The 25,661-nt window shown below is 37.8% G+C and overlaps 1 protein-coding gene across 5 annotated transcripts in view; it reads left to right on the top strand.

The window, feature by feature from the left end:
* PHIP (pleckstrin homology domain interacting protein) overlaps positions 1-25,661 on the top strand; it is a 115,597-nt gene that overhangs the window by 32,962 nt on the left and 56,974 nt on the right. For 4 of the 5 annotated variants that reach the window (XM_066994625.1, XM_048065349.2, XM_048065350.2 and 1 more), the window contains 8 exons: positions 3,044-3,265; positions 3,892-3,992; positions 9,326-9,396; positions 10,200-10,300; positions 10,399-10,439; positions 11,554-11,652; positions 13,686-13,839; positions 14,736-14,870. In XM_066994625.1, the coding sequence (XP_066850726.1) occupies positions 3,044-3,265; positions 3,892-3,992; positions 9,326-9,396; positions 10,200-10,300; positions 10,399-10,439; positions 11,554-11,652; positions 13,686-13,839; positions 14,736-14,870 (924 nt within the window). Of the gene's footprint in view, positions 1-3,043; positions 3,266-3,891; positions 3,993-4,938; positions 8,052-9,325; positions 9,397-10,199; positions 10,301-10,398; positions 10,440-11,553; positions 11,653-13,685; positions 13,840-14,735; positions 14,871-25,661 lie in introns of those variants that run through there. The other variant, XM_066994628.1, reaches the window with a different exon arrangement.

Consider the following 25,661-nt stretch of genomic DNA (forward strand, 5'->3'; position numbering starts at 1 on the left):
AGGGCACTCTATACCATTCAGTCTCATCTCAGTCCCTGAGAAGGTGACAGAGCAAATCCTCCCAGAAACAATTTCTAAACATACCAACAGCAAGATGATGAGCATAAACCTGTGAGGGGGAAATCATTCCTGACCAACTTGGAGCCTACTATGATGAAACAAGTTAAGTTGGTGGACAAAGGACAGTAGTGAGGATATTGCTTGTCCTGACTAGAGCGAGGCTTTCAGCACTGTCATGACATCCTTACGGACAAACAGGTGAAGTACAGGCTTGGTAAGTTGACAGTGAGATTGACCAAAAATGGCCTGAACTGCCTGCTTTGAAGGGTCATTATTGGTGACGTGAAGTCTGGCTGGAGACCAGACACTAGTGGTGCACCTGAGGGTTTGGTTCTGAGGCCAGTATTGCTTGATGTCATCTTTAATGACATGGGTGATAGGAAAGAGCTCACCTTCAAACACTATAGAGCAAAACAAGCGTGGTTGCTAGTTCGTGTGGGCTGTATTGCCATTCAGAGGGACCTCACATGCTGGAGAAACAGACTCGCAGGAACTTCATGAAGTTTCACCGAGGGTAGTGCCAAGTGCTGCCCCTGAGGAGGAATAACCCCATGCACCAGTAGATGCTGGGGCCTGATGACCTGGAAAGCAGCATTGCTGGAAAGGTCCTGGGAGTGCTGAGGGAGAAAAAGTTGGATATAGGCCAGCAATGTGCCCTTGAGGGCACTCAGCCCGGATGATGTCTGGACTGTTTGGTCTGGTTCTGGGTTCTGCAGCACAAGAAGGACATGGTCATGCTGGAGAGAGTCCAGGGAAGGGCTGGGAAGATGGTGGAGGCATTGGAGCATCTGACATAGAAGGAGAAGCTGAGAGCTGTGATTTCTTAGCCTTGTGAAGAGAAGGCTTGCAGGGATCTTATCAGCGTGTGTGAATATGTGATGTGAGAGAGTCTTCATCTCTCTCAACTTTCTCAAAAAGAAATGGAAGCCAGACTCATTAGAGGGTTGTGACAGGACAAGAAGCAATTGGCACAAACTAAGTTTATACCAAAAATGAGTAGGGCAGAGGTATGGGAGAAGTTGTCCTGCCCACTCTCTCTGCATTCATGGGTGCACCTGTTGAAGAGCTGGGAAGAAATAAATGTCATTCCCATAAAAAAGTCATGCCCATCTGAGGAAAAGCAGAGGAATGGCAGGTGGTAAATCAAAATTACCCACCAAGACAGTCCAGAAATCAAATGTGCAGTTAATTTTTAAGTTATCTTGATTTCACTTGTCTGGAGTTCCCTGCAAAGCATTCTGCAGGATTAAAATGTCACTAAAGGTCCAAAGTAACCTTTTTGCACATGTTGGAGAAAAAAGACCTTCTGTAAAGAGTATACCTATAGAAAAATGCACCCTCTCAGTATGCTTAAATACAATCAGCTTTCTTTTTACTCTTTCAAAAACTGTGACTATTGTTGTATCCCTGTGTGTAAAGAGAGACGTTGTCATGTCTAAACTGATGTAAACAATGTAGGAAGAGAGAAACTATTGTGAATAACTCTGAGTCAGAAATAACTTCTTGCTCACTAAACAAAAAGGAACCCTGAGGAAGTTGTCTGGTTTGCTGGCTATTGGTACAAATGCAAATGGCTGTGTAATTCGTAGGTAACTGCAAGGATGCTGTTCCCTGCCTTCTCCCAGATGACAGTTTTGAATCTAACCTAATGTAATGAGTAAATTTTAGCTACCTTTTCAAGTAGATAACTAGCATTTTTAATAAATATGTTAAGCAAATGAGGGTAGATCGTCCATTCCTCAACATCAACATAATGTAAACAGATGTGTTGGTATCTATTAAAAAAAGAAAACCTTGTATGCGTTCAAATAACTAATAACTGCAGGATGTATCTGGGTTCCTTTTTAAAGCATTTTCTGGTGTTTTTGCCTGGCTCTTTGGTGGAACGGTTCTACTTCGTACCTAGTGTTTGTGCTGGTGAGCAATTCCCAAGTGAGGTGTTGCTGTGCTGGGACCAGGCTGTCCAGAAAAGTAGCTAAACTGAGCTGCAGCACCGTGGGCTTTTAATAGTTACGTGTATGTAGATTAAGGACTCTATGAAATAAGACAAATATGTATCATTTATGCCCTCCAAATCCAAAGCAGTAATTTTGAAAAGCAGTTATCAGTAGTTTCTAAATATTTTTGAGACTTCTGGTTGCAGGCCTGTTCACCAAATGCCTGCCAGTCTTTTGAAAAAGTGGTGGCTGTTCTCTGTGCTTTGGATACCTTTCTTAGAAATGTGGACAACAGTATTGTCCTACCTTCCCACTTCTTCAAAAAACGAACAAACAAAATACATACCAACAAGCAGGCTAGATAAACTTGCACAGATACAGTGTGGGTAGACAGAAGAGGAAAAACCCAGGTGAAATTTTGTGACAATGTTGTCTTGTTATAACTTGCTGCAGCATCTGTGCGTGTCCATTAGTAGATTGGTGCTCTGGGTGCTAAACCCAACACTCATATTTATATTTGTTCTGAACCTGAGCAAATAAACAAAGCCTATACAGGAATGGCTGCCTTCAAAGCTCACAGGCGGTTTGAATCAGTAATTATGGAACTTAGTTACTGTTCAGTCAGTGTCTGTGAAATGGGTATAATGCTAAATGAAAAACACGGTAGCAATTCATAATTCATTTTCCCATTTAATATACCTTTGCATTTCAGTGTATTGCAACTGCTTCCTTCTTCAGTTTGTGCTGGAGTTTTGAAAAGAAGTGTCATGTCTTGCTGAGGAGGTTAAATCCACTTTGCTTTAAGATTTGTTGTTTGTGTTACAAATGCATGATTTGTATCTACTGTTGAGAATTAATGGAACCTATTGTTGTGTTTTGACTGCAGAGTGGAAAGCTATTGAAAAGCAGTTAGAATACAGTAAAAGAAGGAAAAAAATAATCCTTTGTGATACTGGTCGTGTTGTTCAGTTCTTTGTCTTTGTGAACTGTAACATCGAAACAACTAATGGTATGATTGAAATGATTTATTTCTACCTTACTTCCAGGGATCAGATGATTGCCTTGTAAAAATCTGGGCAACAGATGATGGGAGGTTGCTGGCTACCCTGAGAGGGCATGCAGCTGAAATATCTGATATGGCAGTGAACTACGAAAACACCATGATAGCTGCTGGGAGCTGTGATAAAATGATCAGAGTTTGGTGCCTTCGAACTTGTGCACCCCTAGCAGTTCTGCAGGGCCACAGTGCATCTATAACGTCATTGCAGGTAGGTTTTTGCTTTGCAAAGTCACCTAAGCAATAACACGCACTGTTTGTCTGAAAAAGAAACCACTTGAGAATGTTCAGTACAATGAAAATGCGTATTTGGCAACTACGCTGTGAAGGGAGAAGGAATTTTCATGGTACGCACTGCAAAATGGCAGGTTTATTGTCACAATATCTGACCCTTGAAAAATGCCAGGCATAATGCTTGTTCGAAATAAAAATTGCATGATGCATGGGGACAGTTCTGTTGTGAAATACGATTTCTTTGCAGACCATGATTCTGACTTACAGGTACATTGACTAAAGTCAGTGTTGAATATGGTTGCTTTGTTTCTGTTTAGAGTTGCATGCTATTGTATGGTTTGGATTGTGGGGAGGCAGAACCCAAAGTGCTTTGGCAGGTACCCAGAAAGATTGTTCTGAATATATAAAGTTATTCTGAGAAACATTGTTATTGTGGTATTTATTGCAGTTTATTGTGTTTTTTTTTCTTCAGTATGGTTTGATACTTTTTTTTTTTTTTTATGTTTTGTTTAAATGAGAAGCCAATGACTTGAGGAACTTCTTAGCATGTCCGGGACAGATTAACAGACCTTTTCTTTTTTCTTCCCCTGTTTCCCCTCCCAGTTCTCTCCACTATGCAGTGGCTCAAAGCGATACTTATCTTCAACCGGGGCAGATGGAACAATATGCTTTTGGCTGTGGGATGCTGGCACCCTTAAAATAAAGTTAGTTGCTATTTTATTTCTTGTTATTACTTTGTAATCAAGAAAGACCTACTAACCTTGGAGAAAAACCTTGTCACTGGTTGGTTTGCTGTCTGCAATTGTTGGATATGATCTATTTCTGTGGGTAGCTGTAACTTGCTTATCTTTTAAGAACTAAGTTAATAACATAAGCAACCACTGAGGTTTTTTGTTCAGGGAAACAAATCAATATATACCCTTTCTTTTCTGTAACTATTAACCAGGTAAAAAAAAAAAATCAGTGACGTTTTTGTAACGTGATGTCAAAGTTGGCTTTTTTTGTTCTATTCTCATCTCTTAATCCCACATGAAATGAAAATGGTGTTGAAAAATTGCACTACAGGATGATTGCAATTGATACTTGAAAATCCAAATTTTGGTGGGAAAAGGTAATATTCTAGCAAGAAATTAGGATGGGATTATTTTTGGTTTGTTCTTTTCTCATCTCTAAATCCTTTCTTAGTTGCTCTTTACTGTTGCATGGTATGAAGGGGTACTCGTGGGCAGTTGTGTATCAGTGGATGAAGTTGAGTCTGAAGTTTCTGTTTTCAAAGTATAAGATATGAAAAATGTTGCCAGGACCCTCAAATGGAGTTAGTTTTTTATTAAAGATAACTTCTTCAATGGCTTTCAAGTGCTTTTTGCTCCTTCTTAATTGTGAAGCATCTGGAACCTAAAATTGGAAATAGATGTTTTAATAATCACTGATAATTCAGTTTTGAGGAAGAGATCTCTTCCCTTTTCTTAATGAGAGAATAGTGGAATTAATGAGACTTAAATGGGTTATACTACATGACCTGGGAGATGAATAGTTGGATGACTCATGGAGTTGGGTGGAATTTGTCTTGAGGTAAAACTTGGGAAGTGAGAAAGCTGGTATCAGTTGTTGTAGAGGATTCTCAGCCATTCCTATCCACGGTGATATGTAAATGTAGAATGCAGAATTTAAGTGAGATGCACTAGCAAATATTAAAAGAAGAAAGTGTTTTTTTTTCAGTAATGCTTTCACATGTAAATAGTCGCAGTGCAGTGGCATAGAGAAAACAGATGAGTTCAGGTGTCTCTTGCAGAATGGAAAGGAAGGAGCCTGGTACTCCGAGCCGTGCCAGTGACTCATGTTGCATAATGGCAGAGTGCAGAGTAAGCTTTGAGACTGGAGTTTGTACCACCCTCAACTTCTGTTCTGGAGGTATTTTACGTGTTGAGTTTAAGACAGAGGGACCCTACATCTGTCTCTTCAGTCTGGAAGAAGCGAGCGTGAAGATGAGACCTCGTATAGTTACGAGTGTCTTGAGGAGGTTGTACAACGACCAATTGCTCGTCGGCTCTTACTGTGCTAGAGGGTATCAAGTGAGAGTAGCCAGTTCCAAATCAGGAGGAGGTGGTTCTTACCAAAACATGCAGTTAAGCTTGTGAAACTCCTTGCCACAGAATATTATGCACTGAAAACTTGTATGAAGATACTGAAAGGTATCACTGTATACTTTTTCTGCTCTTATGCATTCAGTTTTGGCTACACTTGGAAGCAGGATACTGCTGTTAGATCTTTGTTCTAATCTAGTAGAGCTGTTACTTATTTGAAGTAATCAATGCTTTCTCATCAAAGCCAAAACATATGGTAAGTCTAAATAAGAAACAGGCATGTCTTTTGGGACGGAAACGTAATTGTATGTCACTTAGGATATTGAATTAGTTGGACACTCAGAAGAGTCTTATTGTAGCTCTTCTTAAGCTTGTTAGTTACAGGAAGTTTTACTTAATTTGCTAAACTGTAACCTTTTCCAACTGTGATTCCCCACTCTTGCTCCAGTAAATCCTAGTAAGTGATACTGTGAAACAAAGAATCCGGCATAATTTTTCACAAGGATGCCACGTTGTATGGGCACAGGGTCTCAGTAATGGCTGTGGATTGGTGTGGCTTTAAATGAGGTGATCACTCTTCCTCACACCTCTAGATCTGAATCTGCTTCCAGAACTGTGGAAATGGGACAGATTCCCTCCACATCCACTCAGTGATGTGCTGGGGGAAAATGAGTGGTAGCAATATAAGAGCATCAAAGGAAAGAGATTTCTGTCAATCTTATTCATAAGACTCTTTGTACGTTTTTGTTGTTTTCTTTTTTTAATAGTGTCCTATCCCAGTTCTGTTTTCCTTTTTTTTTTTTATCTGCAAATGTTTATTTGTTTCACTCTTAGATTGCAGAAAACCTTGTGTTCATATTTGCCAGCAGATCTGTTGCAGTATTAATAGTATCTCTGAAATTAGAGGCTTCCCATGCTGGTCTCCCAGTTTTTGGATAACCTCATTAATTGAGGCCTGTTAAGTATTTGTTTTACACATATGGCCCAGACGGGAGACGCTTGGCTCTGTTTTGATAAACTGCAGAAGGAGACATTACAGTAGATTTTGTGCCATAGGGTGAAACACAGGCATGGCGTGGCTGACCGCAAAATTCTCAGTGTTGTTCAGAAGAGAGGGATTGACTCTGTTACTGTATGCTTCTCTGACTATGATAGTGAAGAAGATTCAAATGCTAGAGCCTCCTGTGTGCTCCTGTGCTTTCAGTGAAGAGCTTTCTGACCAGGCAGTTACCATGTATGCCCAAAAGCTGCAACAATCCAGTCAGGTTAATTTGGTTTCTAAGTAGAGGAACAGTAGGGCTGTTGTTCCTGTAGATAAAGAAGACAAGGAAAGTGGTCCAAAGCAGGTGGAAAAATAATTAAGAAATAAGGTAATCAAGACCTTCCCTCACATTAAGGCGCTGTTACTATTCTGGATCAGGGCAGAAAATACAAGAGCTGCATGCTGTTTCAGTTGACAGTGGGGAGAAGAGAGAAAATCAACCTTGGGTCATCAGGAACTGATGGATAATTTGCCTCAGGTTTGAGGGAGAATTTTTACAACTGGTCACTGTGCAAAAGTTAAATCAGTTGCACTAAAAATATTTGCATATGAACTTTTGCTGAGAAAGATGCTGAGTTTTCTTGTTATTCTTTTGCCACCTATTTGAATCACAAGTTTCCAGTGTTAATCTGTTGTTGGCAGACCACGCAAACAAGGCAGCAGAACTGTCTTGCAGATTTGAACAACTTATACTGCTTTTTAGCAGCTCTTAATTTTCTTCCCATAATCTTAAAAACAGGAAAAAAAAATGGAACAAAACATGTGCTGATGATTTTGACATTCATATTTTGGACAAGAAGACGTTGGTTCCTCAGTCGTCTGTGGGGTGGTAGCATACTCCACATCTGCTTTCTTATGCAGAAGGCACTTCACGTTAAAGGGGCTGCTCGTGCATTAGGATTCAGATGTGCCAGACCATGTTTGTTGGCTTTTAAGCCAAGACTTGAGTTGGAGGGCTTGCCTCGCACATCTGTTTTTCCTGGAGAAGTCTTACTTAAGCCCCTGCATGTCCAGAGTGAGGTTAGTCTGTAGGGTTTGGGTTATGCAGCCATTCCCGCATTAGGACAGCATTTTGAAGGTGAACTTGAGAGATGTTTCCATGGGTGAGTGTTTCCCTTAGTTGAGGCACATAGAGCAAATTGCTTTTTTGTCTGTGGCTCTTAGTGCAGGCTCTGGTCTGACCATAGCCTCTCATCTTGGGAGGAAAACAGTTTACCAGGGCTTTCCTGGACCTCTCTGTGAAATGTTTGTGAAGGTGTCTTAATATGTTCCAGCCACTTACACGACTGGATTGAGAATGCTTGTTAAAGCAAAATGATTGACTTGGTTTCTGTGTGTTTCAAGAAATTATCCTTCAGCCACCTTCCTTACTTCCCCACGTTACTGATTGTCCAGCTTATCTCGTAAAGATCACGGTCTGTTGTAGTGTAAAAGAATGCCATAATCTTGTCTCCTAATGCCTTAAATAACACACATTAGAGAGACGTAAGTTGGAGAATTTAACATGATTATAAAACTAGAACATAAGTGCGTACTTGCTCTGTTTTGCAGCTGTCCTAACTCCAAAGGCAGAGTTCACAAACCACAGTGGAAGAAAACAGCAGCCTATTTATCTATTTACACTTGCTCCGTATTATGTAAGCTGCATATCGAATCATCTGATAGTTCTTTTTAAGTTAGTATCTCAGTTAAGAAGGGTTTGAACTGTTTTGTGTAATAGATCTGTGTTGTTTAGTGTATCTTGTAACATCCCCTGCTGAAAGTCTTTGCAAGGAGTTATCTTAAAAGTCCTGAAGGAAGATTCACAGAATCAACCTATATTGAACGGACAATTTGGAGAAAGATTTCTTAACTGCTATTCCCAGTGTGTTTATTATGTTGTTTTGTATATAGGCACCAGTAAGGTGTAATGCTTACTCCTTTCTTTGAGATAGCAATAGCTGTTAGGTGGAGAAAGGTCTCTTACTCATCTGCCTTCAGCTGAAAAAAAAATAAGCCATTTTGCTTCTAAAAGAGAAAATTTTGGATGTCATGAATATGCATTCTTTTATGTTAAAACAGATCTTTAGTGATGACACTTGTGGGTGTAATGCTGCTGTTCTCTAGTAAGTTTATTCTTTAAGGACTAAGGATTGCAGATGGTATACTATGCAAGACCACCTACTGAGCTGGGGTTGCTGCAGTACATGAGCAGAACTGATGTAACGATTGAAGGACCAGATCTTTGTTTTGTTTTTACGCACACACACTCTTAAAGTGCCAAATCATGAAGCTTTAGTTCTGCTTCCACATCAGGTACTGAAACGCCTAAATGGAAGCACAGTGCATAAAGAAAATTTTCTTTAAAACTTCTAAGCTATAGTCCTAATTTTCTGTGGGGGCTATTGGAAACCCACAAACATTACATGCTTTCTGAAGAAACGGGTGTATTCTAATGCTGTGAAATACTTCAAATTTATTTAAATTTCTTTTGTATCCTTTTCTACAAAGAGAGCACCAACCTCAGTTTCTCTCTTGTAGTAAAAGCAGCTATGTTTTGCAGGAGAAAACAAGAGCTCTGATACACTCAGTGGTTTAAAACAACCTCCTGGGTATCTGGCTCTGCTGTCTTCTCTTCTGCTTTACAGGTTACTTAAAGGAAAGTGTTTTGTATAGCAATATTTGAGGGGAGAGGGACAAGGGATTTAAATTGCAATACAGCTCTCCTTTATAGATAGATTGTTTGGTCTGTCTGTATGTCTTAGTTTCCTAAGGATCAGATCATGAAGCATAGTCGCAGTAAATTGTTTGTAGATGGGCAGCCATCTGTTCCGTCATATTTAATTTTGTCCTTCTGTGCTTTATTTCTAACATACTGACTTGTTTTTTGAAACTGTATTAGGAAATTATTTAACTATCTCTTTATTTTTAGTCCAAGGCCAACAAAATTTACGGAACGCCCTCGGCCTGGAGTCCAAATGATCTGTTCTTCTTTTAGTGCTGGTAAAAGACTTTTATATATATGTGTATATATCTTTGTGTCAATGTAAGAAGTCATTTAGAGAGTAAAATGAATTATAATGCAGTTACTGTAGCATATTTCTTGTTAAAAAGATGGAATTGAATTAAAATGGTTATTGAAAAAACCCACCAGATATTAATGATTAATATTCGGAATCTGTGCATTAACTCTTGGTGATATGGAAATTCTTGCAAACAGTTGAACGTAAAGTGTTGAAAGTAAGTCTCTTGTGTCTGCAGTTCCTTTAAAATGTGACATTTTCCCTCAGAGTGATTGTGAAAGTTAGCTTTATCTGAGATAGGATTATAGAGGTTTTATTAAGAAGGTGCTAATTAACAGGCTCTCACACTCTGAATTTCATTCATACTTAGAGTTGACAGTTGGTAAAGAACAGAACATAAACAATTAGGTACAATACCAAAATGACAGAAAAGTATTTTCAGAAAGTACTAGGGCTCTGTTTCCATTCAGTTTTCTTTAAGATTGAGCCACTAAGAGCTTAGTCACAAACAAATTACTTCAGTTAGCTTAATTTTTCAGGTACATCTCTGGATGCACATTTGTCTGACAACAGATGTGAGCTAATTCAACTCCAGTTACACTTTGAGTTTCTCAACCTTGTTGTTTTTACTTAAAGGTCAGTTACAGACACAAACGAAATGAGATACAGCAGTAAATTTAAGGGAATAACTTTAAATATTTAATGTTACAGATATTTGAAAGTACTGTAATAACATTAGATTGCCAGTTTTTCTTACGACTTATCTGTGTTTACTTTTCTCAGGTGGAATGTTTTTGGCCACTGGGAGTACAGATCACATCATTAGGGTTTATTTCTTTGGATCAGGTCAGCCAGAGAAGATATCAGAGTTGGAGTTTCATACTGTAAATACTTTATTAAATTACATATGTATTTGATTAAAAGAACAATTTGGATAATTTAGAATCGCTTTTGATTTTTTTATTTTTATTTTTTTATATAGGACAAAGTTGACAGTATTCAGTTCTCTAATAGTAGTAGCAGGTAAGCAAACAATTTATTTATTCATACCTATTTTTTTTTTTGACCTTGTGGAGATTTGTAAATATCAGTTTCTAAAAAATTGTTTTCTGTTCTGAGGCTCATGCAATAAAATTTCTATAATCATTGGATTCTCACTAGTTTGTTTTAAATAATACTCCCTCTTCAGTTTTACTGTTGTCTTCATTGCAATGAATGATTAAAGTATTTTGAGTTTGCCAAAACTAAGGAGTATAGAAATACTTTAATTTTTTTTATTAAATGTGTATATATATTCATAAATAAAATAACTATATGTTTAGATATATTTAAATGTTTAAACTTCTTTTCAGTTAAGTGACTGCTAAATAAAGAGAAAACTGTCAAAATGTAACGGTGTTTTGTTTAGCTTTTTTAATACTTTACTGAAGTTCTAGATGTCGGATGTGAAGGATGCTAAAGAAAATAGTTCTATTTATTATGAAATTTCTGACATTTCATTTAAATGATGCTCTAACATACACTTTTATTGCAATACAGTTAGTTGCAAACCAGGCTTCATTGCGTTCCATCCACCTCTTTCTCCTCCTTCTGACCCCACACTCCAAAAAAAGAGAAAGAAAAAGGTCAGGGAGAAACTCAAGCTTGTTTGCAACTATTCAGAGACCGTCGTTACACAGCTAATGAGGAATAGATTTTGTTTGTTTCAAATCAAGTCTCTACTTCAGATTGCAGCTGTCCTCTCACTTCAGCATTTTTGCATTTTAAATCCCATTAGTAGCTTTACGTGGAGTGATAGGGACAGGCTGTTACAATGCTTGTTGGGCTGCTGCGTCCCCATGGCAGAGCACTGTGATAACTAAGCAAGATATACCATGGATCAAAATACCATTAGTTTGGAAGGGGCTCATATTAGAGAAGCAGATTTCACTTTTTGCAGACCCTTACATCTTTACTGGTACATGAAGTGTTTTTTCATCTCAAGCCAGTAGTACAGCATTCTGACATTGTTTGCACTCCTTATACTTCAGCTTACTTTTTAGAATTCTGAATTCTCTAGTTTCTATCCCTTTTTACAAGGGTCTTTTCTGCACAGACCTGCGTTAATCTCAGTGTAACTCTTTTTCCCGTTTGTTAGATTTGTGAGTGGAAGCCGTGATGGAACAGCGCGAATCTGGCAATTTAAACGAAGGGAGTGGAAAAGCATTTTGTTGGATATGGCTACTCGCCCAACAGGGTAAGTAATATAGAATGTTCTGCTATCAGATAGATACTTGAAGTCCATTGATATTGTTTGCTGACTTACTTTTTAAAAAAAAAAAAAAAAAAGAAAAAACAAACTTAAATGATTCTGGATTAAATCTACAATATGCTTGTCTAGCTCTTGAAGTCCAATGAAAGCAAATATTTGACTATATATTCAGCTGTGGAAACTAGCTTGTCCAGATAGTAGCTCCACTAGTTCTTTGGTTTGATTAAAGGAGTAAAAGATATACAAACCACATTAAAGGTCAAATTTATGCTTTTTACGTGGGTATTTGTTTCTGGATCAAGAAAATCAGATCAGATCTCTTGCTGAGATTTCTTGCGTTCTGGTAGTATCTAAAAGTTATTGTGGAATCTGTGTACCCAGAGAAGGAGTTTTGGGCTCTTTCATACCACATGCCAGAGCAAATAAGTCACTTGCTATGTAATGGGTTCTCAATAATCTGAGAATTTGCAAGGCTTTGTGTAGGTATAGAAAGCTTATGTACACAAGACCAAATAATGAAAAAGGCTTGAAGATGGAGAAAAACTTTGTAGGGATTGTGGTTTAGACCTTTTTATTTTGGCTTGGAGGAAATGTTTTCCAACAGATGGCCATTAGAAAGATTTATAATGGTTTAAATGGGTAAACCTTTTCCCTTCACTGATCATGTTGAGTAGTTTAAAGAAGGATATTTAATACAACAACAAAAAAAAAAGACATAAGGAGTAAGCCTGCGAAAAGATATCTGAAAGATCAAGAGAGGCATGGAAGAGATGACTAAATAAGCTATATAGTTTAGTTAGAAGTTTGGATCAGAAAGTATCTTGTCCTAAGCAAGTGCAATAAAACATGAATATAAAGCTGTTGGATGACAGTCTATAGTGCATTGGCACCCTGAAAACAAAGACTGAGCTACTTTTTCTTGAAAATATGGCCTGTAAAAAATCATTGTTTTAACTGATCCTGGAGATAAAGCAATGGCTTCTTTTTAAATTGCGGTCACAAATGATGAACTTCTTTGAGAAACTGAACTGCTTGTTTCATTTAGGCACCTGTAGCTGAGTTCTGTTTTGTCCCTTTTGACTACTGTGTAAAGGACAGTTCCAAATTTGATCTTTTCTTCATAAGTACTATTTATCAAAGAAAATGAAATTGGTACACTTAGAGAAGAGAAAGAATTCAGCCTCCTGGGTACTGCAGTGGTCTAGAAAGTAATCTGTCTACAACTACATCTTGTACTTTTGAGCTGTACAGTATATATAGATATATAATGTATTATAGTGAATACATATGGAAGATCCTATATTTTCGTCCACTCCGTTGGTGACACTACGTTATTGTTAGACTTGGTTGATGTTTTCACAGAAGAAAGAAGAGAAGAGAATTCAAGGACAATACATTTAAAAACCACATGGCCAAAAAAAAGTAATTTTGGAGTATTCCAATAGATTATATTACAGGTAGCTAGTGTTTCATTTTTATAGGGATAAAAATAAAATACAGGCAAGATTAAGTATAATTATTACTGATAGTAAAATGGTATAAGGGTAATGATATAGTACTGAATATGGCCTGAGAATTTTAATTAACGTAAAAGTATGAGAATGCTTCTTTCTGTACTTATAACTGCTTAATACAGGTATTCTACCGGCCAAATTACTGTTCACTGGTTGACGAGGCTGGATTTCGTTCTTCACCTAACACAACAGATACTATGGATTTTAATCTTAATTGGGTTAGATTATGTATCAGAGAGCATTATCTTGGAAAAAACAGATCAACATAGTCTTTGAAATATTGAGAGGACTCTATAGTCATTGTTTAAGAATCTGTAATGCTTTTCTGATTGTATATGTTAAAAAATTGGAAAATGTCTTTCATTCCTCCAGGTTCTTGAAGAAATAATGCTGTTTTTCGTAATAATAAAGTAAAATACAGAAGTATTATCAGTTGTTACAGACATAAAAATGTTTTTAGCAAGCTAGAATTGCTTTGAAGCTCTTTTTGCTCTTTTGTTTTAGACAAAATCCACAAGGAGTTGAAGACAAAATCACAAAACTGAAAGTGACCATGGTGGCATGGGACCGCCATGATAACTCTGTTATAACTGCAGTCAATAACATGACACTGAAAGTCTGGAATTCTTTCACTGGCCAACTCATTCATATTCTCATGGTAAGGTGCTCCAGATTTATCAATCTGGAATGCAGAATTTATATATATGTCATCAAAATTCTTCCTTAAGCATTTTTTCTACCTGAAAGCAGCCTTAATTAATGTATTTAGATAATTGAAATGTAATTGAAGTATCTCTCAGCTGCTTCCTAGAAAATAGAGCTTTGAAGTGCAAATCACCATTATTGTTTGAGATGTCTGAAACTAATTTTGGACTTTTTTTCTTTCCTAAAATGCTATCTTGGAAGGAGAGAAGGAAACAGTTGTTACTTTTGACTTGTTTAGCGTGACAAATGTTTGAAATACAGTTAATGGATAAAGTTGCCCTGTTTAAACACAGGCGCTTGTTACTGCAACCTCATCATTTTATGGGTACTGAAAAGCAGTCTTTTAGAGAGAATGAATCAAACATTAGTTTTTACTAATGTCTGATACTTTTTTTTTTTAGTTGTAAAAATAGTTAGCTGTAGGTAACTAGGAGTGGAAATATTTCAAGTAAAGCTTAAAATTAGTGTTAATTCTGGAGATGTAGTTCTCTTACTTTTAGTTATACTTAATTCTTTCATGGCTCTAAATTAAATTTCTAACTGCTACCATGCCTAAACAAATAGAAATCTGCCAAGCATTAAGATCAAAAACATCAAATGAAATGATGAAAGCTGTGGGACAAACTTGTTATGAAGTTGTCATACTTGACGTACTTATTATGAAGCTGAAATTGCAACTGGATAGAGAAGAGTATAATACAGATTGAAAAAAAAATATAGTCTAAGCAGTTGTTATGTGCTGGACACTTTCACACGTGAACATTGCAGTTGTCAGTGTTATCATTTTGAATTCCTGCGTAAGTATTTGAGATAATTCTCTTGTTCTTCTTGCTGTATCCTTAATTTCAGGGCCATGAAGATGAAGTGTTTGTACTTGAACCTCATCCGTTTGATCCAAGAGTTCTCTTCTCTGCTGGACATGATGGAAATGTCATAGTTTGGGATTTGGCAAGAGGGGTCAAAATCCGGTCTTACTTCAACATGGTAATTATTGTGCTTTATGCAGATATGCCAAGGCAACCTTTCTAAACTTTTTGCTTTTAGTACTTTCTAGTACTTTTTAGTACTGTAGGCCTTCTTGAAGCATGCATTTGTAATATAGGGCAAGGTCCTGCATCCAGTGAAGTCAAGAGAAATTCCTGTTCAGTTTAATGGGGCAAATATCAAATCTGTAAAATGTAAAAAGTTGCTTCTTTGGCTGTATTTCATAGTCATCTTTCTATACGCTTCATCCATATGAAGTTGGAGTGCTAGGTTACATTGTCAGAGATCATGCATAAGAGACAGGGTGACAGAGACCCTCCTTTAGTGCTCTGTTTCCTGCCTGGGAAACCGAGATGAAAACCGGTTTATTTTTTGCATTACTAATTCTTAATCTGGCTAAAGCTCTTCAGGAGTCACCTGATCTCATACAATGTTGTTGTATGCTGCCTTGGCCCTGACTGAATACTGTCAGCCTTTCTGTGTAGAGTTCCTCCACATGCAGGTTTCAAATTTGGTCTGTTCTGCACTAAACTAGTTCTTCTGGAAGATGGATGAGACAGGTATTTCCTTCTGTTTCTTGATATTAAGTAGGTCTTTGTACATATCTTTTAATTCAAAAAGGTAATTATGTGTTTGCAATTCAGACTTTGCCTACTGGAGAAAAAATTTCAAAAGTCTTTGTAGAATATGGAGAATCATTGAGAATGCTGAGAGCAGGCAAATGAGCTTCATGCAGCTCTCAGCTGTAGTGGAATAGTGGTCTTGGAAACCAGCATAAAGAAGATCATCTGAAGAAGACACCTGCCATAGATACACTGACCAAACAAATAAACATAAAAACAGACGCTTAGCACAAGCCAGGAGGGTCACTCTGAACCCAGAGAATTTTTTGAGATGTTCACTATACAGGACAGTTCATAAGGAAGAAATTTTGTTAAGCTTTATGGGAAGGAGAGCAGCCTAGACTCCTACAGCAATGACCTAGGTTCAGTGTTGTTCCTTCTGCATTGTTTTCTGTAACTGAACTTATGAAGGATCCCAGTCAATCAGCTTGGAGTTACGAGTACAGATCTTTGTTCCTCAGTGCTATTCCCTGCTACCAGTTGAGGTATATGTCCCCACTGCACAGTTACGTTGCCTTTCCACTATTGCTTGTGGTGGATGTGTGATAGTTTTCATGGAGATTAAAGTCAGAGGAGGCTGAGTCCATCTGCTGTTTGTAAGACAAGTCCATTCAAGAGATGTCAGAATCTAAATTACAGGTGCCTGAGACTTTAGGCAACACCCTGAAAAATAGAAGTACTTGTTTCAAGGGTGCTAAGAGGCACAAACTTGAACTGTGTAAGTTCTCAAAAAAGAGTAAAAATTACATTTGAAGATCTTGGGAATTGTAGAGAAATGTGTAGATAATCAGAAGCTCCCAGCAGCTAATAGTGTGTGCTTCAGGCTAGAAACGAATGTGAGAAGTCTGCCTGCTGAGTGAGGTGAGGGGAGTTGTAAATCTGGCAATCAGTTTGACTCAAACGAATGAATAAGATCTATGAGCCAGATGTCCAGGAGAGGCATCTCTCTACAGTGTCTGCATATTTCACCAGTCTTCTGTGGCTGATGTCTCAAAAGCCGTGGGAGGAAGCTGGAGGGTTTTTAGGTGATTGTGGGGAAGATGCTTCTGGAGCATGAGGCTGGATTGCATAGTTACCTCTGCAGAGCTGCAGATGTTGAGAGTTCTGGTTTATTAAGGGAGTGCGTGAATAAGCAGAGCTGCCAGTCTTTTCCCAGTGTCCTAACTGGCATATCAACTGGAAGCATCATTAGGTTAGCCACTATTAAATTATTTTGGTAACTGCGGTAACCTTCATTAACTTGTTCAGTTAGTCATCTCATACTCCCAAAAAATAGGGTATTCAGGGGGATGGGAAAGTTTTTACAGACTGAGTTTTCTTGGATCAGATGGGGAACATCATCTGGAAGAACCAAACCTGGGAGTTGAATGACAGGAGAGATCTGATTTAGCATTCAAGAACCTCTCATCGTTGCCTGACAAAACAGGGTCTGTAGTACAGAACGAGTACTGAATGATTTTGTTGTAACAAAAGTTCTGTGCAGACCTTGGAGGTGTTGATTGAATTAGAAAAAGAGGATTGTTAGCTAGTGATAATTAGTCCAGTCAGGTATTCCCATCCTAGATGGAGAGCTGGTGCATCCTAAAGTATTGTGGCAAATCCCTGAAGTAGAGTTGGGTATTTTTAAGTTCTCCACAGTTTGAATTCTTCATTGTCAGCATCAAAATCAAAATCTGAGTGATGCGAGTGCTGTCGCACTTAAAACTCAACTCATCAGTTGAGTTACAGATACTTAATTCCTTTTATCCAGTCAATGAACGTGAAATTGCAAAGCCTTAGTAGCCAAATACATTTTTTGGTCTGTATTGAATTTAGATGAGGGAATCGAAGTTTTTATGCCCTGATGTGTTACAGGTAGGTGCCACTAGGAGACTGAGTGGTAGTGACATTCTCTCTTGATTTTTTTGTTTTGTTTTTAACTTAAGATTTGCTGTTAAATAAGTTAGCACAGTCATGGTTGAACTTAAAACACCTTTGGTCTCTTTGCCAGATTTTGGTTTTTATAATTAATAGTAAACTCAGTCTCGTAAGTGACTGACACGTGGGTTTACTCAGTAAGTATGTATATAATTTAAATGTTCGACATTTTCACTTGTAGTTTTCATTGTGGTGATAGAATTTATATAGGTCTTTCTTTTATAACTTGGTGTCATAGTTCACGGGCATTCAGGTCTGGCTTAACGTAGTGACTTGAGTCAGCTAGACTGAAGAAAGATGTTCCCTACCCCCAAAGAGTGAAATTAGCCATAGGGATATCAAAATCAAGAGGTCTGTAAAGCTTTTTAGACAATTTTTGAGACGTAGCAAATAAGTTCTGGGAGGGCTGTAAATGGCACGTGCAAATACAGGTGTTTATTGTTATTTGTAGCCTGTATAATATACTTGCTGTTTTTGACTTACTACAGCTGCTAATGTAAGATGTGTTCTTCGTGTGTTTTTGTCACTCATTTTTCCAAGGAACTGCTGAGGTTGTGGCTTTGGTGTTGTAATACTAGGGCAGTTTCACTGGTTGTAGTTCCCACGTACAGGGAAGCATTGAGCAGACTTACTAAGAAACCCAGGATAATAAACCTTAAGTGGTTTCTACAGCTAACTTTTAGAGCTTACATGTTTCACAGAACCAGTGGTTTTGTTACAGAAGAAGACAGGCCTAGTAAATGTTTACGCTGTGGCTCGTTACCCAGGGCCTAGATTCACTGAAGGACTTGACTGTTTTAGCACCTCAGCTCTTGTGGAGTGAGGTTCTTAATCCCCACAGCTGAATGCAATATTCCTCCACGTCCTCACTTGCTTGAGCAGTATGGTAGATTTGGATGTCTTAGTGGACAATGTAGGAAAAATACACCAGGTGGTGAGCTGTCTAGCAAGAGCTATTTGGTGGTAGAGTAAGTATAGAGATACTTGAAATGCCACTTCGTATTCAAAGCCGCAGTGTGGCATCGGGATCCCTGGTGTGGTAAGGCACCTTCCCAAGAGCGGAGGAAATGCCTTGTTCTCCTGAAATGAGGGCACAGGAATGGTGGCAGTTGTACTTGGCTTTTTTTAGTTAAGCTGTTCAGCTGGGAAATAAAAGACTTAAATTCTGTTGTCTGCTCAGGTGGCAAGGTACAGTTCAACACCTGCCACTTACGCAGCGGGTGCCTCAGCGATATATTTCTACACTGGACTATTTCCCTGACTTACTCCTGAAGTTGTGCTGCAGTGGAGAGGTATGAATCTTGAATCTGCAGCGTGTCAGTTCAGGCATTTCTGCTAGGCTTGTGTTCCTGCATCTAGAAATCCTATTATAGGTAAATTGAAGCCTTTGGATTCAAGCTTTGGACAAGCTTGAATTTGCAGGATTAGTGCTCTGTTAGGCCATAAGTAAAAGCTGTTCAGCACTCAGTTGTCATAATACCTGTTTTCTTGCAGGTGTTCTCACTAAGTTACTTTTAAATTAGGCTTAATACTGTTGGTTTATTAGGAATGCCAGGATTGTCACTCAGATGGCGTATGCTGCAGCTTGGCCTCGCGCTTGTGATTTATGTAGGCCTTAAGCAGAAGCTCCTCAGTTCTGAGAATGTTTAAGGGGAAGAGAAGACTACACAGGGACTTGAGACTCTTCCAGGTCAGAAAGGAGGTGCCTAATTACACTAAGTAGATGCACAAGTTTTGGGGTTGGTGATTGATTTTTTTGTAGGTGTTGCAATTGGATATAAGTACTGGTGTTCTTTGAGTCTGACCCCAAATAGCTTTATGGTGTTACAGTACTGCCCTGGATTTTTGCTTGACTTCTGTGGCCTCCCTTACAGACTTGCCTTTAAGGAAAAGTGACAAGGCCAAGATCTGCTGGTTCAGGCTGCTTGCAGCAGGCATTCTATATGGAGCCTTGCAGAGTAGGTTTCTCCCACAGTAACGCTAATGTTCTTGTCCCATGAACAGGCCGCCCTGCAGAAGTATGTTTTAAAAAAAATCTTTCCTGAAAGTTTTCAGGATATGTATTGAAAGGCCTGTAATTGTTGTATTTTTATTTTTTATAATTTGGTTTACAGCATAGTTTAATGAACAGTTGTAGGAACATATGGTGACTGCTGTTACTTGCAAGTATGCTGTTGAAAGTATGGTGACTGTAGTGCAGTATCAGGAATGAGAGACTAGGGAAGGACAGGGATTTTTATAATCCTTGTTACTGTAGAGCATATGATTTTTTGTAGTGCATCTTTGAATGTAATTGCTTTGCTTGAATCTGATACCAGATTAAATCAGATATGGTAAGTAGGCATCGCAATTATTGTAAGCTTGTATATTAGTTGATAAAGTCTTGCTGACTAACCTTTATGGTGTTTTTTTTTTAAAAAAAAAAAAAAACAACACACATTGGATAAAGTAGAAATAAATCAAATAGGAATACAGATGCCTATAAACAAAAAATGGTTCAGCTGATACCCAAACAAAACTAGCCAGGCCAAAGATCTTACATGACTAGGTGTCACTTTTCTGTCTTGCTGGATTGGCTGCCATGGCAAGTTGATCTTTGAAAAGTAAGGCTTTGCTAAAGCCATTAGTAGGCTTCCTTACATCTCACATTATTTGTATGCATCAGGGGCCTCCCATATGCCTGAATGCCTGTTAAGGTCAGTCTTCTGCTTGGAATTCTTCAAGTTTTCCTCCTAATGCTTGTGAAGACTTCATATGGGCCAATTCTTGTTGTTACCTTAGCTTTAAGACAGTCTCTCTGAGCACTGCTGTGTATTACAGTGCTTTTCGCAACACGTTCTGGGTGGATAGTGTTTCTGGAAGCCTCTTTGAATTCAGTGCAAAGGTGGCCTTAGTCCTTTCATCATATTCTGAAGAATGCTTTGAAATACTGATACAGAAAGAATGTTTTTACAGTCTTGTATTAAATAGACAGATGCGAATACTTCAAAATCCTCCTACCTTTGTGGCTTTATCCAACTTGTTGAAAGGCTAAGCCACCTTAGCCTTTGACACTTAAAGGTCACACTATGTCCAGCTGTTACAAATTTGCTGGTGAGTCTTTTTTTCTAAATGCAAAAGCATATTTCATCAGAGCACACAGAGTTCCAGGAGCATTCAGAAATGCACTACAGCCTGAGCTCTGTAAACTAGTGATTTGAAGCAACCTTCTGATTCTTTTTGAGGAGGAAGAGGAAAAAATCCTCACTGAACTGGTTCTCCATCTCCTGCACCTTTAGTTGCTATTTCAAAAGAGGCTGTCTGTCACATTTGTGAATGAAAAACCTTAATCTCTCCAAGAAACATGATTGTTGTCTGTGTCACTGAGTAAATGTTGCTTTCCCTGGAAACCAGATTGGTACTTAAATAGCGGATGATTTGTTACAGCACCGTCTGTTACTGCTTGAATGGGTGTTAGTCACTCTTAGGCCCTCCGTCCTGCTTGATGGAAACCAGCAGAAATAACTTCAAAATCGCCTGGAGGCTGACCTGCCTCTTGCATCAGTGCTGGAGAAAGTATAGGGTATGCTTGCAGTTCTTTGCCGCTTTTGAAAAACTCTAGTCCTAAGCATAAAACATGCTTTTTCACTGAGACCTAGATTGACAACAATATATTCGATATAGCTATAGTTGCTGTAAGGGAGGATGAGGCTTCTTAGGTTTTCATCTGTTCTGGGGAAAAATAAGTTGTCATTTTCAGCTTGGGCATATTTTCATCTAAATTTCTGTACCAGAATCCTAGCTGCTTTCATTCCTTCTAGGTACTTTTCTGTAGGAAGTTCATGATGAATAATCCCAAACTTTTGTATAAAATGTTACTTATGTTTTATGTAAACAATGATTATATCCAGAGCTAGGAATTTTATCACTTGCATGTGTTCTTTTCAGTATGCTTATTAATTAGCAACAGATTATGAAACTTAGACTTTAAATATAAACACATTTTTTAAACAAAGTAAGGACTTAGACTTTCGTGTTTACTTTACAAAATGTTAAAAAGCTTATTCAAAGGTTTGGCTAGTGTGGTGAGTGTGGTTTCTTCCATCTGTATTAAAAGCAATGCATTAAAACAAGTACAGCGTTAAGCTGAATTGAAAAGTGTCAATTTGCTAACAAATTAAAGTTTTTTGCAGCTGCAGTTACAATGCCAATTTAGTAGTATGTGATTTTTGTCCTACTCATCCAAAATGTCAGCCCAGAAGTAATTTGCTTGAGATTTTAGGCCGAACTCTGGATTTAACTGCATAAACATAAAAGTTTTATTTTCCGCTACTGTTCTTATTTTTTAATTGACAGCTAAAAGAAAAATGGGGAGAAAACTTTCATCCTTGGGGTTCAGAGATTAAAGGATAGAACCTTACTACTAGAACTTTACGTAAATAGTTGAGAACCCTTTCAGGAAAATAAATTACTCTGACTTTGCATTATATTGTCACATCAAAGCTTCAATATAAACTTTCCCCTTAACAGGTACATTAATGGGTAACGGCAACTCTCAGGTTCCCGGTATGGAAAAACGTTACAAAATACTTAGATATACGCCATTGCTGAACATACATTGCATACAAGCATTAAGGTGCTTCTATCACTGGAGCTAAAGAACTTGTAGGTTGATCTTACACTTACGTACTCGGTTGGAGGTTTGGAAATTATTGCAGAAGTTGATTATGCCCATCCCTCCCCACACCCCACCAAAAAAAGGGGGGGGAGAGGGGGACTTGTAATGGTGTAAAAACACTAATGAAACTGTGAACTTTGTAGCTATTGAATTGTTTGGGTTTGACTTCTTTTGCAAAGCATTGAGTATCTTTATCTATCTTACCAAGCTGACCAGAAGCTTGGTCTGGCTTCTCTAGCCAGTTTTGATGGGACAGTATCTGTTCTCTGAAATAGAGAATAAAAAAAATAAAAAAAAAAGCAGATCTGTATTTGTGAGAAAGCTGGCCAAGTTTTTTTTAGCCTGACAAAGACCTGTTCCTTTGCATGACCAACTTACACATTTTTCACCACAAATTAAAGTGGAAAGATTCTGAAAAGGGAGAAAATGCAAACGCTTCTTTATACAGTCTTCAGCCAAATGTACATAATGCCTTTCTCAGCATTATTTTTTGGAAGGAAAGGACTGTATATTGTTACCTTGGAATTAATTATCAGTTAATTTAAAATTTATTTTTAATGTCTTTACATTGGCATCTGGTACATGAAGCTGGGATGTTACAGAACTAAAACTGTATATGCCTTTTTGAAAAGCTGTATTGGTTATGTCTGGGTGTTGCTGAAGTAATAGTTATGAAGAACAAAAGTTTTCCTTCAGTAGATCTGTGTGTGCCTACAGTTGAGAATACAAGAATAATCCAGCAACTGCTTTTCACGTTTAGAGGGTTAGAGAATGACTAAATTGCTAATAGCACTAGAGAAGTTAGGTAGAGGAAAGCATGTTGGAAAGGTCTTATCAAGGAGCAGTCCTGTCTTCACACCTTATTTGCTTATTACTTCACTGCAATAGCTTCCATTAGAGTATGTTCCAACTGTTTATGCAGTGAAGTATGTAATGCTGGCATATGATGAAAAGAGTAAAATTTGTTTTCACAAACTTATTTCTATGTTCATTAAGGTTTCCTGACCAGTCTTAAAGTTCAGACTCAACCTCTTAGTATCTATCATATAGTATAGTAACGAAAAAATGTGGCTCTCTTTAGACCTTAGTTTTCTTTCTCAGGTTGATTCTTCCTTAAGAAGCCTTGGGCTGAAGAAACTAAAAATTGTATTTGATATGCTTGTTTTGAAGGCGTTCTTGGAAATCACTTAATTTCATTCGATTGCCTTTGAAAACATTTGGGGGAGTAGAATCAGCAGGCAGATGTTAACCTGCCTTGTAAAGCCACCCTCTTTTGGTTAAATGATGATAATAATGGTGTAGCTTTGAAGTGCTGCTGCTATTTCAGATGGCATTGTAAGAAAACAAGTTACTCTTGTAGTAATGTAGGCATAGAATCAGTAAATGTAGTGATATGTATTATACACTGGTTGTATTTAAACAGTTAAGCTTGTCTTTGAAATTGGAAATACGTACTGTGATGCACCCAGTGAGACAGCTTGAAGCAGGTGGATACACTTGTAATAGCTTTGCTTTACATTCACTATATGAAGTTACGGTTGTGAATATATGCCTTTTCATAGCCAGGTATTAGTTAATTTGTGTATGCCAGTCAATGTAGATAAATGCTTTACATTTAAAATATAAAAGTTCAGACCAGGCAGACGTTAGGAAGTAAGGAAAAGATTGCTGAAGCTAACGTCTGAGGTTTTGTTTCCACATCTGCAGCTAGCTGGTATCTAATGAATGTGAAGTTGTCTGGTACTATTCCTGGTTCCATGCATTTATTTTCAAGTGGGTCCTTAATTACTTTTGGAAGATATTTGGTAGTTGTGTGGCATGGCTCTTTCTTCAAGCTTTTACATTCTCCACAGTCTTGCTATACATACCATATCTTTTGAAAATTTTCAATAGAAAGACTTTCTTAGCCTTGATCTCTGGTTGTATTGTAAATCTATTAGAAGCTGTTAGTGTAAGCACTGATTAAAAGAGTCGTATGAAAAACTTGTCCAAGTAAAGCACAAGTTCAAGCATCCCATAAGAATTTCCATTTTTTAATTTTATTTTATTTTCCAATGGAAACTGTTGAGAGTGTAATTTTGATGCTCCTTGAAGTTAAAGGAGGGTCTGCTGCACTACTTGATGCAGTGATATTTGTGATATTTTTTTCCCCTCTCTGCAGTCTCTGTACCCTTTCTTATACATCTTGTGTTTTTATATAAATCAGTGACAAAACTTGGGAACCACTGTGGAGGTGACAGTAGTAATGCATTCGATAATGGAGGTGTTGTCAAGCTTTTGTGAATTTGGCCAGACTCCCCAACCACCCCCAAGACGGTTTAAGTATTTTGTTACAATTTAACACTTATTTTGTTTAGAATTTACTGTGTCAGTATTTTAGCATCAACTGTTTCAGGCGAAAAGGGTTTCTTCCTGCAAATTGTCAATCAAGCAGAGGCTACCAACTTGTGATTCAGATTTTTCTGCATGCTCCTGCTTGTTGAGAGAGCTGGTTGTTGACTATTTTCTTTGTTTTTAGTTTTGTGTGGTTACTTGAGAGATTTAGAGAATTAAGGAATGGTTTGGGTTGGAAGGGACTTCAGATCATCTATTTCCAACCTTCTTTTACTAGGCAATTCCTATGCTGTGCCTCCTTATTTCTTTTTAACATAGTGTTTTTCCTACCCTGTCTTCTGAGGTCTGGTCATTATTTTGAAAACGTAGCGGACAGTTTCATCTTACAAAAGAAAGCATATTCTTTCACTGATCTCTGCAATGTGATTCATTATTTTGTAACCCTACTTTCACTTTCAATGCAACCTGATAAACTCTGGTGTTGTCATATCAGTTACAACATTGTTTCCTTTTCACTAATTGGTAAACTTGGATTGCCTACCTGGTAGCTGTTGAAAGCTAATTGATTTTTCAGCCTACTTGAACTTTAGCCTAAATGGCATACCAAAAAAATTGCAGAAGAACAATGTGGAAGATCAGATTCCATCCTGGGCGGCTCAGCAGTGGGCTCTGTACATTGGTTGTTTCCTGATATGAGGGGATTCTTTTGGATTATAGTCTGAAAGGCATACCACTTGCTCATAGGGACAGCCTGGTGTAATCTCCAGCAGTACTGGAAATTTAAAGACCAGTTATTTTGTGTGTTGTGGCCTTCATAAAGTCTGAAGAGAACCCCTGTTTTGCTGGGATTATATGGGACTGTATTTTTAGATCAGGTTTTGTAGTGACCACATCTGAAATACAGAACGACTTCAAATAAGATTTTAGATGCAACATTTTTGAATTGGTCAGTGATAGTCCTACTGAAATGTTTTTGAAATAGTATGTAAGAGCACATAAGGATCCTGAAGAGTAAAGCCATCATCATGGTCCCAGTAAAAGCCAGTACTGAGTTTGCAGAATGTTTATGAACAAACATTTCCTTAAGAAAAAAGAAATTGTAAGCATTTTGTAGAGCTTTATATAACTTCAGGCACCCATAGGGCAATCTCTCAGATCTTTTCATGGATATGTTCATCTTTGAAGACAAGCAGAATATTCCTGAATAGAATAGATAACTGATTGGGATGGAATGCTAGGAAGATGGAAACTTTTCACTCT

The sequence above is a fragment of the Anser cygnoides genome, chromosome 3 (assembly GCF_040182565.1).
Source record: "Anser cygnoides isolate HZ-2024a breed goose chromosome 3, Taihu_goose_T2T_genome, whole genome shotgun sequence".
In the NCBI taxonomy this organism is placed as follows: Eukaryota; Metazoa; Chordata; class Aves; order Anseriformes; family Anatidae; genus Anser; species Anser cygnoides.